At 42.0% G+C, this 14,138-nt stretch overlaps 1 protein-coding gene across 1 annotated transcript in view; it reads left to right on the top strand.

The window, feature by feature from the left end:
• The window catches only part of GPAT2 (glycerol-3-phosphate acyltransferase 2, mitochondrial), a 744,505-nt gene that overhangs the window by 107,501 nt on the left and 622,866 nt on the right, over window positions 1-14,138 (top strand). The window contains exon 3 of the mRNA XM_053719460.1: window positions 8,096-8,169. Within this exon, the coding sequence (XP_053575435.1) occupies window positions 8,096-8,169 (74 nt within the window). The remainder of the gene's footprint in view (window positions 1-8,095; window positions 8,170-14,138) is intronic.

Raw genomic sequence — 14,138 nt, forward strand, 5'->3', positions numbered from 1 at the left:
AAGGGGCAAACCTTATTCGGGCCCTGCTTGAAAGAAATTATCGCTGACATTACTGGAGGTAAGGGTCATACTCTTCCTCAGGACAGGGCCAAATCAAAGGCCAAACAGTCTAATTTTCGTGCCTTTCGAAACTTCAAGGCAGGAGCAACATCAACTTCCTCCACTCCAAAACAGGAAGGAACTGTTGCTCGTTACAGACAGGCCTGGAAAACTAACCAGTCCTGGAACAAGGGCAAGCAGGCCAGAAAACCTACTACTGCCCCTAAGACAGCATGAAGGGATGGCCCCCTATCCGGAAACGGATCTAGTGGGGGGCAGACTTTCTCTCTTCGCCCAGGCGTGGGCAAGAGATATCCAGGATCCCTGGGCGTTGGAGATCATATCTCAGGGATATCTTCTGGACTTCAAAGCTTCTCCTCCACAAGGGAGATTTCATCTTTCAAGGTTATCAGAAAACCAGATAAAGAAAGAGGCATTTCTACGCTGTGTACAAGACCTCCTAGTAATGGGGGTGATCCACCCAGTTCCGCGGACGGAACAAGGGCAAGAATTTTACTCAAATCTGTTTGTAGTTCCCAAAAAAGAGGGAACCTTCAGACCAATCTTGGACTTAAAGATCTTAAACAAATTCCTAAGAGTTCCATCATTCAAAATGGAAACTATTCGAACCATCCTACCCATGATCCAAGAGGGTCAGTACATGACCACAGTGGACTTAAAGGATGCCTACCTTCACATACCGATTCACAAAGATCATTATCGGTACCTAAGATTTGCTTTTCTAGACAGGCATTACCAGTTTGTAGCTCTTCCCTTCGGGTTAGCTACGGCCCCGAGAATTTTTACAAAGGTTCTGGGCTCACTTCTGGCGGTTCTAAGACCGCGAGGCATAGCGGTGGCTCCGTATCTAGACGACATTCTGATACAAGCGTCAAGTTTTCAAATTGCCAAGTCTCATACAGAGATAGTTCTGGCATTTCTGAGGTCGCATGGGTGGAAGGTGAACGTGGAAAAGAGTTCTCTATTACCACTCACAAGAGTCTCCTTCCTAGGGACTCTTATAGATTCTGTAGAGATGAAAATTTACCTGACGGAGTCCAGGTTATCAAAACTTCTAAATGCTTGCCGTGTCCTTCATTCCATTCCACGCCCGTCAGTGGCTCAGTGCATGGAAGTAATCGGCTTAATGGTAGAGGCAATGGACATAGTGCCATTTGCGCGCCTGCATCTCAGACCGCTGCAATTATGCATGCTAAGTCAGTGGAATGGGGATTACTCAGATTTGTCCCCTCTACTAAATCTGGATCAAGTGAGCAGAGATTCTCTTCTCTGGTGGCTTTCTTGGGTCCATCTGTCCAAGGGTATGACCTTTCGCAGGCCAGATTGGACGATTGTAACAACAGATGCCAGCCTTCTAGGTTGGGGCGCAGTCTGGAACTCCCTGAAGGCTCAGGGATCGTGGACTCAGGAGGAGAGACTCCTCCCTATAAATATTCTGGAGTTAAGAGCAATATTCAATGCTCTTCTAGCTTGGCCTCAGTTAGCAACACTGAGGTTCATCAGATTTTAGTTGGACAACATCACGACTGTGGCTTACATCAGCCATCAAGAGGGAACCAGGAGTTCCCTAGCGATGTTAGAAGTCTCAAGGATAATTCGCTGGGCAGAGTCTCACTCTTGCCACCTGTCAGCGATTTAGATCCCAGACGTGGAGAACTGGGAGGCGGACTTTCTAAGTCGCCAGACTTTTCATCCGGGGGAGTGGGAACTTCATCCGGAGGTGTTCGTTCAGCTGGTTCATCATTGGGGCAAACCAGAACTGGATCTCATGGCGTCTCGCCAGAACGCCAAGCTTCCTCGTTACGGATTCAGGTCCAGGGACCCCGGAGCGGCGCTGATAGATGCTCTAGCAGCCCCTTGGGTTTTCAACATGGCTTATGTGTTTCCACCGTTTCCGCTGCTGCCTCGACTGATTGCCAAGATCAAACAGGAGAGAGCATCGGTGATTCTGATAGCGCCTGCGTGGCCACGCAGGACCTGGTATGCAGACCTAGTGGACATGTCGTCCTGTCCACCATGGTCTCTGCCTCTGAGGCAGGACCTTCTAATACAAGGTCCTTTCAACCATCCAAATCTAATTTCTCTGAGGCTGACTGCATGGAGATTGAACGCTTGATCCTATCAAAGCGTGGCTTCTCGGAGTCAGTTATTGATACCTTAATACAGGCACGGAAGCCTGTTACCAGAAAAATTTACCATAAGATATGGCGTAAATATTTATATTGGTGTGAATCCAAGAGTTACTCATGGAGTAAGGTTAGGATTCCTAGGATATTGTCCTTTCTACAAGAGGGTTTAGAAAAGGGCTTATCTGCTAGTTCGTTAAAGGGACAGATTTCTGCTCTGTCTATTCTTTTACACAAACGTCTGGCAGAAGTTCCAGACGTCCAGGCTTTTTGTCAGGCTTTGGCTAGGATTAAGCCTGTGTTTAAGACTGTTGCTCCGCCGTGGAGCTTAAACTTGGTTCTTAAAGTTCTTCAAGGTGTTCCGTTTGAACCCCTTCATTCCATTGATATTAAGCTTATATCTTGGAAAGTTCTGTTTTTGATGGCTATTTCCTCGGCTCGAAGAGTCTCTGAGTTATCTGCCTTACATTGTGATTCTCCTTATCTGATTTTCCATTCAGACAAGGTAGTTCTGCGTACTAAACCTGGGTTTTTACCTAAGGTAGTTTCTAACAGGAATATCAATCAGGAGATTGTTGTTCCATCATTATGTCCTAACCCTTCTTCAATGAAGGAACGACTTTTGCATAATCTGGACGTAGTCCGTGCCCTGAAGTTCTATTTACAGGCAACTAAAGATTTTCGTCAAACTTCTTCCCTGTTTGTCGTTTACTCTGGACAGAGGAGAGGTCAAAAAGCTTCGGCAACCTCTCTCTCCTTTTGGCTTCGTAGCATAATACGTTTAGCCTATGAGTCTGCTGGACAGCAGCCCCCTGAAAGAATTACAGCTCATTCCACTAGAGCTGTGGCTTCCACCTGGGCCTTTAAGAATGAGGCCTCTGTTGAACAGATTTGCAAGCCTGCGACTTGGTCTTCGCTTCACACCTTTTCAAAATTTTACAAATTTGACACTTTTGCTTCTTCGGAGGCTGTTTTTGGGAGAAAGGTTCTACAGGCAGTGGTTCCTTCCGTTTAAGTTCCTGCCTTGTCCCTCCCATCATCCGTGTACTTTAGCTTTGGTATTGGTATCCCATAAGTAATGGATGACCCGTGGACTGAATACACTTAACAAGAGAAAACATAATTTATGCTTACCTGATAAATTTATTTCTCTTGTAGTGTATTCAGTCCCGCCCTGTCTTTTTTAAGGCAGATCTAAATTTTAATTAAAACTCCAGTCACCACTGCACCCTATTGTTTCTCCTTTCTTGTCTTGTTTCGGTCGAATGACTGGATATGACATGTGAGGGGAGGAGCTATATAGCAGCTCTGCTTTGGGTGATCCTCTTGCAACTTCCTGTTGGGAAGGGAATATATCCCATAAGTAATGGATGACCCGTGGACTGAATACACTACAAGAGAAATAAATTTATCAGGTAAGCATAAATTATGTTTTTTTGGATGTGGATTTAATTTTTTCAGCGGAAAATGGCTGTTTTTATTTTTATCCCTCCCTCTCTAGTGACTCTTCTGTGGAGTACCACATCTTGGGTATTACTATCCCATACGTCACTAGCTCATGGACTCTTGCCAATTACATTAAAGAATACATAATTTATGTAAAAACGTACCTGATAAATTCATTTCTTTCATATTGGCAAGAGTCCATGAGACCCACCCTTTTTATGGTGGTTATGTTTTTTTTGTATAAAGCACAATTATATTTCCAGTTCCTTTTTTGATGCTTTTTACTCCTTTTTTCTATCACCCCACTACTTGGCCATTCGTTAAACTGAATGGTGGGTGTGGTGAGGGGTGTATTTATAGGCATTTTGAGGTTTGGGAAACTTTGCCCCTCCTGGTAGGATTGTATATCCCATACGTCACTAGCTCATGGACTCTTGCCAATATGAAAGAAATGAATTTATCAGGTAAGTTCTTACATAAATTATGTTTTTTTTTTAATCCTGTTTGGAGATTCTATTATAATAAAGTAAGAAGTTTTGCACCATTGGAGATCCTCTGCTTTTTTGTTTTACACACTCAATCAAGTCCATGTCAGAGCGTTGCTGCAAGACTGTCACACTTGAGAGGCTGTGCCTGTTCCACAGCATGGATCCTGGAGGGTAAGACAGTTTTATATCTTTTTCCTCCATTACCTCTTCTCCCTCGTATGATGGCTCGCATCAAGCAGGAGCGAGCATCAGTGATTCTGGTTGCTCCATTGTGGCCGCGATGGACGTGGTTTGCGGATCTGGTGGGGATGTCCTCAGTGGATGTTACCTTGTCGCAGAAATCTGTTGATGCAGGGTCCCTTCGTTCATCAAAATCTAGAATTTTGGAGGCTGACTGCGTAGAGATTAAACGCTTAGTCTTGGCCAAGAGAGGGTTTTCTCAGAGTGTTATCGAAACTCTGGTTCAAGCTCATAAACCAGTTACTCGTCGTATCTACCATAAAGTGTGGAGGACTTACTTGTACTGGTGTGAAAAGCGTGGCTTTTCCTGGCATAAGGTTAAGGTTGCTAGAATTTTAGCTTTCCTCCAGGATGGACTGGAGAAGGGCCTATCTGCTAGTAACTACACAAGAGATTGGCTGAGCTTCCGGATGTGCAGTCCTTTGTTAAGGCTCTGACTAGGATCAGACCTGTGTTGAGATCTGGGGCTCTGCCTTAGAGCCTCAATCTTGTTCTTAGTGTTTTGCAGCAGGCTTCGTTTGAGCCTATGCATACTTTTGACATTAAATTGTTAACTTGGAAGGTTCTTTTTTTGCTGGCTATTGCCTCTGCTCGCAGAGTTTCTGAGATTTCTGCTTTACAATGTGACTCCCCTTATCTTGTTTTCCATGCTGATAAGGTGGTTTTACGTACTAAATTAGGGTTCCTCCCTAAGGTGGTGTTAGACCGTAACATTAATCAAGAAATTGTTGTTCCTTCCTTGTGTCCTAATCCTTCAGCGAAGGAACGCTTGCTTCACAATCTGGATGTGGATCGTGCCTTGAAGTTCTATCTTCAGGCTACTAAGGAATTAAGACAATCTTCCTCTTTATTCGTCATCTATAGGGGGAAGCGTATTGGGCAGAAGGCTACTACAACTTCCCTATCTTTCCGGTTGAGGCGTGTCATCCGCTTAGCTTATGAGACAGCGGGGCGACAGCCTCCTGAGAAGATAACGGCTCATTCCACTACAGCAGTGGCTTCCTCCTGGGCTTTTAAGAACAAAGCCTCTATGGATCAGATTTGTAAGGTGGCTACCTGGTCCTCCTTACACACTTTTTCTATATTTTACAAGTTTGATGTATTTGCTTCGGCTGAAGCAGCTTTTCGGAGAAAAGTTTTGCAGGCTTTGGTGCCCTCAGAATAGGGTCCACCTCTTTTTTTTGTTGCCTCCCGTTATTCATTCAGTGTCCTCTGGAGCTTGGGTATAGCTTTCCCAACAGTAAGGAATGAAGTTGTGGACTCTCCCTATGGAAGGAAAACATAATTTATGTTTACCAGATAAATTCCTTTCCTTCCTGGCAGGTCCACGACCCCAACCCGTAATTTATTTATTTTTTGATGGGCGGCTCCCTTTTTATATTATTTCTTCTTGCACCTTTATACCCTGATGTTTCTCCTACTTTTCGTTGTTCCATCGGCAGAATGACTGGGGGATAGGGGAAGTGGGAGGGATATTTAAGCCTTTGGCTGGGGGTGTCTTTGCCTCCTCCTGATGGCCAGGTGTTGGGAATTAAGTTGTGGACTCTCCCTACCAGGAAGGAAAGGAATTTATCTGGTAAGCATAAATTGTGTTTTTCTGAGCTTACTTAGGTATGCTTCTCAACAAAGGATACCAAATGAAGAAAGTACATTTGATAATAGAAGCAAATTAGAAAGTCTCTTTAAAATTGCATGCTCTATCTGGACCATAGAAGAAGTTATTTTATTTGTATAGCGCCACAGAATACTGTAGCACTGGGTGCAAAGGTAGAGATATACAATGACAAATATTTGTGCTAAGATACAAATACATAATAGACTAAACAAGACAAGTTAGAACAGGAGGAGGAGGTCCTAGCTCGGAAGAGCTTACCGTCTATAGGTGGAGGATGCAGAGACATAAGGTTTGGGGTAGCTTGTTACTTGCATTGCAGTTGCAGATGTATTTTGGCTAACAGAGATGGGGAGCTTATCTAAATAGGTGGGTTTTTAAAGAGCAGTGTAGAGAGACTCAGAGGACAAGAGTAGCGCATGAGAAGTTTCGGATGAGGGAAGAGGAAGTAATAGTAGCGGAGAGATGTAGATCATAGGTTGATGGAAGAGGGTGGGTCGGAGTGAGGAAATATAGTATACTGTGCTTTATAGGTTAGGGTTAATATTTTGAATTGGATGAGTCTAGCTGAAGCATTCATAATAGATTGGAGGGGGGGGGGCGGTGTTTGTGAAGGCCATTAACCCCTTCGCTACTGGGAATTTCAGAGAAAACTTGTCCAAAATTACAGAGAATTTTAAGCATTTTTGCTATCACTCCATTTAAACAGAAATAAAGCCTTTTTTATTTACCTATCAAAACTATATATATATGCACCACACTTATGAAATTCCTGGCAGTGAAGAGGTTAATTAGTTTGCTGGCAACCTCCCTGATCCCTCCCAAAAATCACTTCCCTCCACCACCACTGCTTACCACCATCTTAGGCACTGGTAGACAGTCTGCCAATATGAAGTTTTAGGGCTTTTTCTTTAAAATTAATTTTTTATTCTCTGCAGCGTATGGATCCCCCTTACCCTCCCATCTCCCTGATCCTTCCCAAATAGCTCTCTAACCCCCCATAGTCACCACTGTCTTAGGTACTGGTAACTGTCTGCCAGTTTAAATATATATATATATGTAATGTGGGGGTCCCCCTCCAAGCGATCGTGTGTAGGCTCCCCCTCTCATAAGCCCATTTGCTGCAGTGTAGGGACCCATCCCTCCCTCTCTCCTAATAATTTATTTTCTGTAGCGTAGGGAACCCTCTCCTTCATTTCCCCTTCTGGTGATGAGCCTCCCACCTGCCTCCTGCTTCCCTCCCACATCACCCACGGCACCACCGCAGCAGATACAGACAGTGATCTGTCTTCCTATGGTAAAGATAATTGGATGTAGGTATTACATCAACACAGTATACTGGGCAAAGTACTGTGTAACATAGTACCTAAGTCCATTTGGCGCAAGTGGTTAAATTGATGATAAATCCTAGCGTTTGTTAAACACTAGGATTTACCATTGGATTTATACTTCATGCTGAAAGTTCCTTTATTTGTTTGAAGTGTTCACTGCACTGAGCGCCTCAGGCAGCCCACAGCAGAACGCTATTTTGCTGAGAGGTGACGTTTCCACCTCTTAGCCAATAGACGTGCGTACTATTGGGCTTGGTGCCAGCTGGACCGCACGGCTATTCGTTAAGAGGTGGAAACGTCACCTCACAGCAAAATAGCGTTGTGCTGTGGGCTGTTTGAGGCGCTCAGTGCAGTGAACACTTCAGACAAATAAAGGAACTTTCAGCATAAAGTATTTTATACTTCATTACTAAAAGTCCCCTTTATTTGTTCAAGTAGTAAATCCTAGGCTACTGTAGTCAGTGCGTGACAAACTGAAGGACTTAATTAGTGTTTTTGTAGTTTAATTTTGACTCCCACCTTGGACTAATAAACAAAAGTATAATAAAGTTTGGAAATTTTAACTATAGCCCTCGTCTGCTTTTACCATTTTTCTTTTGCTTACTATTTGACATTTTCGCATAACCTGTATTCGGATAAAATGTATCTTGCACATTTATGTACATAGCTTTTTTTTTTGCTTTACTTCTTCCTTCATATTGTCTCATTTTCTTATGTAAATCTTTGTGATTTCTCATTTATAAAGTTGATCCAATTTGCCCTCTTCTTTACAATTATGTTGTTGTTTTCCAGGAGAGTTTATTTTACAGGAGATACAACAAACTGGGATTTCATAATGCACTCTTCATTTCAGAGAATGACAGCAGGTACAGTATTTTTGTATGTAGGTGGCATAATGTCACGGTGTTGGGTAGACAGGTAAAATATGCAGTATAGATCGTGGGTAATCGGCTTTTTATGTAAAAGGCTACACATATATATATATATTTCTGTCTAGACAAATTTGAAACGAGCACATTACATTTAAAGGGATAGGAAAGTCAAAATTAAACTTGCATGATTCATATAGAGCATGTTATTTTAAGACACTTTTATAGTCACTTCTATTTTCAATTGTGCTTCCTTCTCTTGGTATCCCATGTTGAAACAGAATATGCACATATCCTACAATAGTGGGTGCTAGCTGCTGATTGGTGACTGCACACATTAGTCTTTTGTGATTGGCTAATTAGATGTGTTCAGCTAGCTGCCAGTAGTGTAATGCTGCTCATTCAGCAAAGGATAACTTGCAAATAAAGCATATTTGATAATAGAAGTAAATTGGAAAGTTGATTAAAATTGTATGTTCTATCTGAATAACAAAATAATATTTGGGTGTTTCCTGTCCCTTTAAGCAAATATTCAGAAAGATATATGTTGTATGTATTGGATGTATTGGTTTTTCTAGCTTCAGAGGACAAAAGCACTATGGGGCTCATTTATCAGACTCCAGACGGCCAAAGTTCCCACCAGCAAACCTATCCACCCATCATTGTGGCACGTGGCCAGCATCTGCTCTCCGCATTTACGATAGTTCAAGACCGCTGCTACTTAACTAGCATTGCATGCTCGCTCTTGTGAACCTGCACAGCTGGGGCTCCAAAGCTGCATCATTCACAACTTCATAAATGGAGCCTTATGTATGTTGTGAATAAGATGAAGAGGGGCATTTAAAGGGACATGAAACCCACATTTTTTCTTTCATGAATCAAATAGAGAATACAATTTTAAACAACTTTGGTATTTACTTCTATTATCTAATTTGCTTCATTTTCTTTGGTATCCTTTGTTGAAGAAACATCAATGCACATGGGTAAACCAATAACATGAGGCATTTGTGCAGCCACCAATCAGCAGCTTGTTAACATACCTAGGTATTTTTTCCAACAAAGGATACCAAGAGAGCTAAACAAATTTGATAATAGAAGTAAATTGGAAAGTTGTTTAAAATTGTATGCTCTCTCTAAATCATGATTGTAAAAAAATGTTTTTCTTTCTTAATACGGGGAGAGTTCACAGCTGCATTCCTTACTTGTGGGAAATATTGAACCTGGCCACCAGGATGAGACAAAGACACCCCAGCCAAAGGCTTAAATACCTCCCCCAGTCATTCTTTCCTTTCGTCACAGGAGGTTGGCAGAGAAGTGTCAGAAGATTTCGGAGTACTTCCTTAGGAAGGTTATTTACCCTTTGATATGGGACTGGAGTTTTAAGTAGTCTTGTCAGCCTCTCAGTGAGAGCATTGATGAAAGTTAGAGTCTGGAGATGCAGGGAGAGCCTTTCTGTGAAACCATCCAGACTCATATTAACAGCTCCTAAGCAATCAGTGTTGACGAGTTTCGCTGCCTGCTTTTCTTCACTCAAGTCCATGTCAGAAGCGATGCTACAGTCTGTCACACTTGAAGGACCGTGTTTCTGTTCCACGGCATAGATTCCGATTAGATCGTTTCATTTTTTTAGAAGACAGGGTCACAGTGGGACTTCTTTATCTTTATGGAATCAAGGGTTAATATTTCTTGAGGGAGATTGTTGAACAGTCGGGTGTTAATCATATTAGTTTATGTGATTTATGCTGCTTATATGTGTGAGATGTTTTGGGCTTGTACGCTGATATGGAACGGACAGGTTGCTTCTTTACTTTGAGAGCTGCACAGTTTTATTAAGCTTGGCGAGCTTTTCCTTTAGCAGGGGCGGTCCTGCATTGCGCACCGTGTGACCGGGAGTGGTCACGGTTTCCATTTCCTATTCCTGACCGAGTGACTACAGAGAGGAGTGAGCTTTCTCTACACTGTCTGAGTCATAGGAAGTGGTGAATGCCCCAGCCATTGGGGGTATAGGTGCCGGTTGTTTTATATAAAGTTACCTAGTTATGGAGGATTCTGATGTTTTAGATGATGAGCCCTCTATGACAGAATTCGATACCTGTGTATATTGTGAGGAGTCAAATACAAGAGGTGCGGACAGTCCATTTAAAATCGAAAAAAATTTTATTAATAGAAATTTTAAAATACAAGGAAAAACACTAGCTCAGGTAGGCGAAGTAGGCTCACACCTAACCTGGCTTACGCGTTTCGGCTGTTGCCGTAGTCATAGCCATAGGTGCTGGGTCTACTCCCCCTTCTTTTAAAGGACAATTTAAAATTTGATTGGTCAACAAATTAAAAACAAGTACGCCTACTTGCCTAATTAACACTTAGAGTACTAACACTTCATACAATAATCCAATAATGAACAGATTTTAGTACATAACATGAGTTAGGAATTATTATCAGGTAAAGCAAATATGTTTAAATTCTAAACAATATATCCAAATCAAACAATGGGTATAATTAAAAAGTTCAGAGATGGTTGAACTTGACTTTAAGGACACTTTAATCTCATTAGGTCTCAGAGAGAGGCATTGGTATCACTGGAACAAAATACCACGCTAGTAATACGCCCAGCTGATAAGGGCGGTTCCGTTGTAGTGATGGACAGGCAAATGTATATCTCTGAGGCCTATAGACAATTGAATAACGAACATGATTATGTCAAACTCTCTAGAGATCCTACAAGTGTGTTCAGAGGTGAATTAATGGATTTGTTAGATGATGGGGTACATGAGGGCCATTTGGACCCACAAACTGTGGAATATTTACTAGTTGATTTTCCAAAGACCTCCTGGTTCCATCATCTACCAAAGGTCCAGTTTAGGTGTGAGCCTACTTCGCCTACCTGAGCTAGTGTTTTTCCTTGTATTTTAAATTTCTATTAATAAATTTTTTTTCGATTTTAAATGGACTGTCCGCACCTCTTGTATTTGATACCTATTATGCCAGAAGGACAGTACATTTCCTGCACTGATATGGTGAGCCGTGAGATATAGGGCTAGTGCTTTACACGGACCTGTTGGCTTCAGACACACCCTTTGTCCCATTGGCTTACGTTGAGGCCGGATCCCGGAACAGCTTGTCTTGCTATGGATGACGTCACTGCCCCCTCGCTCCTCGTGGCCCAGTGAATTGGCGTGCGGTCGGAAGAAGTTGAGTGCACCAGCTGGAAGGTTACGCTGAAGCAGCGGTAAGAAATCCTCATAATTGGCTGGTCCCGCTTGAAGACACCGCACGACTACACGAGTGGAGCAGTTACAGAGGGGTGAGAATTCGCATATTTACATTTATATACATCTATGTTTTACACTGTTTGCCTGGATGCAGACTACGTGCATATGAACTTTGAACTGTAAATGGGTGTATTAACTGGCCATAAACTGGGATAACGGAAGCTTTTATTTGATTGTTTTTTTCTATACCGTCTGCCTGGTTACAGACGCATTGCCAATGAAGATTGACTTGAAAACTGCTAGTCACTTGAGGAAGTTTATCTATATTTGACAAGCCTTACAAAGTCGTGTTTTCATCTTTTTTTTTTTTTTAATTTATTTTCCATAGCCTGTCCTATTCTCATAAGTTTGCTCACTATATATATTATTGATATTAAAGGGACAGTCTAGGCCAAAATAAACTTTCATGATTCAGATAGAGCATGTAATTTTAAACAATTTTCCAATTTACTTTTATCACCAATTTTGCTTTGTTCTGTTGGTATTCTTAGTTGAAAGCTTAACCTAGGAGGTTCATATGCTAATTTCTTAGACCTTGAAGCCCACCTCTTTCAGATTGCATTTTAACAGTTTTTCACCACTAGAGGGTGTTAGTTCACATATTTCATATAGATAACACTGTGCTCGTGCACGTGAAGTAATCTGGGAGCAGGCACTGATTGGCTAGACTGCAAGTCTGTCAAAAGAACTGAAAAAAGGGGCAGTTTGCAGAGGCTTAGATACAGGATAATCACAGAGGTTAAAAGTATATTATAATAACTGTGTTGGTTATGCAAAACTGGGAAATGGGTAATAAAGGGATTATCTATCTTTTAAAACAATAAAAATTCGGGTGTAGACTGTCCCTTTAAGGATATCCTTGACCTGTGATATTGCAATATTCAATAGGGTCAATTGGGTGTAGCTCCACTTTCAGAACTTACTATATTCTGAGGAGGCCCGGGTAATCCAGCCCTCTCAATTATGTTCCATATCACGCAACAGGGTATTTTCATCAACCAATGTTGAGATGTTAGATGCCCCTGAGCCTTCCGCCTCTGAGGACTCTTCGTCCCGTGAGGTCCCCTACATTCATCTGATCCTACACGTGCAGCTTCCAATTGCACCGCTAATACTCCTCCTGGAGGGGGCCTTTTCTCTTGTAAGGTGTATCCAGTCCACGGATTCATCCATTACTTGTGGGATATTCTCCTTCCCAACAGGAAGCTGCAAGAGGACACCCACAGCAGAGCTGTCTGTATAGCTCCTCCCCTAACTGCCACTCCCAGTCATTCTCTTGCAGCTCTCGACAAGAAAGGAAGTATCAAGAGATATGTGATGACTTAGTGTAGTTTATACTTCAATCAAAAGTTTGTTATTTTTAAACGGTACCGGCGTTGTACTGTTTTTGCCTCAGGCAGAAATTAGAAGAAGAGTTCTGCCTGAGGTTTTTGATGATCTTAGCGGGTTTTAACTAAGGTCCACAGCTGTTCTCACACATAACTGAAGAGTATGGGAAAACTTCAGCTGGGGGAATGGCCTGCAGAATTAACTGCTCTGAGGTATGTTCGGTATATTTTTTCTAGAGAGATAAGGGCTAGAAAATGCTGACAGTGCTTGATATATTTAAGCTAAGCCTGATTACAGTGATTTAACAAACGACTGGGATCATGCTTGCAGTAAAGGGTAATATTCATGTTAATTGCTCTTATTACTTAGTATGTAAAACGTTTGCATGATATATAAAAAACGTTTTTTACTGAAGGTGATAAATCTTTATTTGGGGCCTAGTTTTCCACATGGCTGATTAGATTTCTCCTAGGAGTAGTTTTTTTATGGCCCTTTCACTTTGAGATGCATGGTGGGAGGGGCCTATTTTCGCGCTCTAATTGCGCAGTAGTTTTTGCAGTCTGAGACATCCAGCTTCCCTGAAGGAGTCCCCTGACATATAGGACCTCTGTAAAGGATTTTTGTTCCTACAAAAGTCGTTTTAAGGGCAGGTAGGAGCCACAGTAGAGCTGTGGCAGTTTGTTTGTGACTGTTTATAACGGTTTTATCGTTTTTCTGATTCGTTTTTGAGCCTGAGGGGTTAATCATCCATTTGCAAGTGGGTTCAATGCTATTTTAGTCTATTATACACACTGTAAAAATTTTGTAGAGTTTACTGCTTTTTTTCACTGTTTTGCAGTTTGTGATTGTTTTTTTCCCTTAAAGGCACAGTACCGTTTTTTATATTCTGCTTTTTCACATTAATTAAAGTGTTTTCAAAGCTTGCTGGTCTCATTACTAGTCTGTTAAACATGTCTGACATAGAGGAAACTCCTTGTTCATTATGTTTAGAAGCCATTGTGGAACCCCCTCTTAGAATGTGTACCAAATGCACTGATCTTACTATAAATTATAAAGACCATATTCTGGCTTTAAAAGATTTATCACCAGAGGAAATTGACAAGGGGGAAGTTATGCCGACTAACTCGCCCCATGTGTCAGAACCTATAACTCCCGCTCAAGGGACGCCAAGTACATCTAGCGTGCCCATTGCGTATACCTTACAAGACATGGCAGCAGTTATGAATCATACCCTTACAGAGGTATTGTCCAAACTGCCAGGGTTACAAGGAAAGCGAGACAGCTCTGGGGCTAGAACAAATACAGAGCTCTCTGACGCTTTAGTAGCTATGTCTTGATATACCCTCACAATGTGCAGAAGCCGAA

The sequence above is a fragment of the Bombina bombina genome, chromosome 6 (genome assembly GCF_027579735.1).
Source record: "Bombina bombina isolate aBomBom1 chromosome 6, aBomBom1.pri, whole genome shotgun sequence".
In the NCBI taxonomy this organism is placed as follows: domain Eukaryota; kingdom Metazoa; phylum Chordata; class Amphibia; order Anura; family Bombinatoridae; genus Bombina; species Bombina bombina.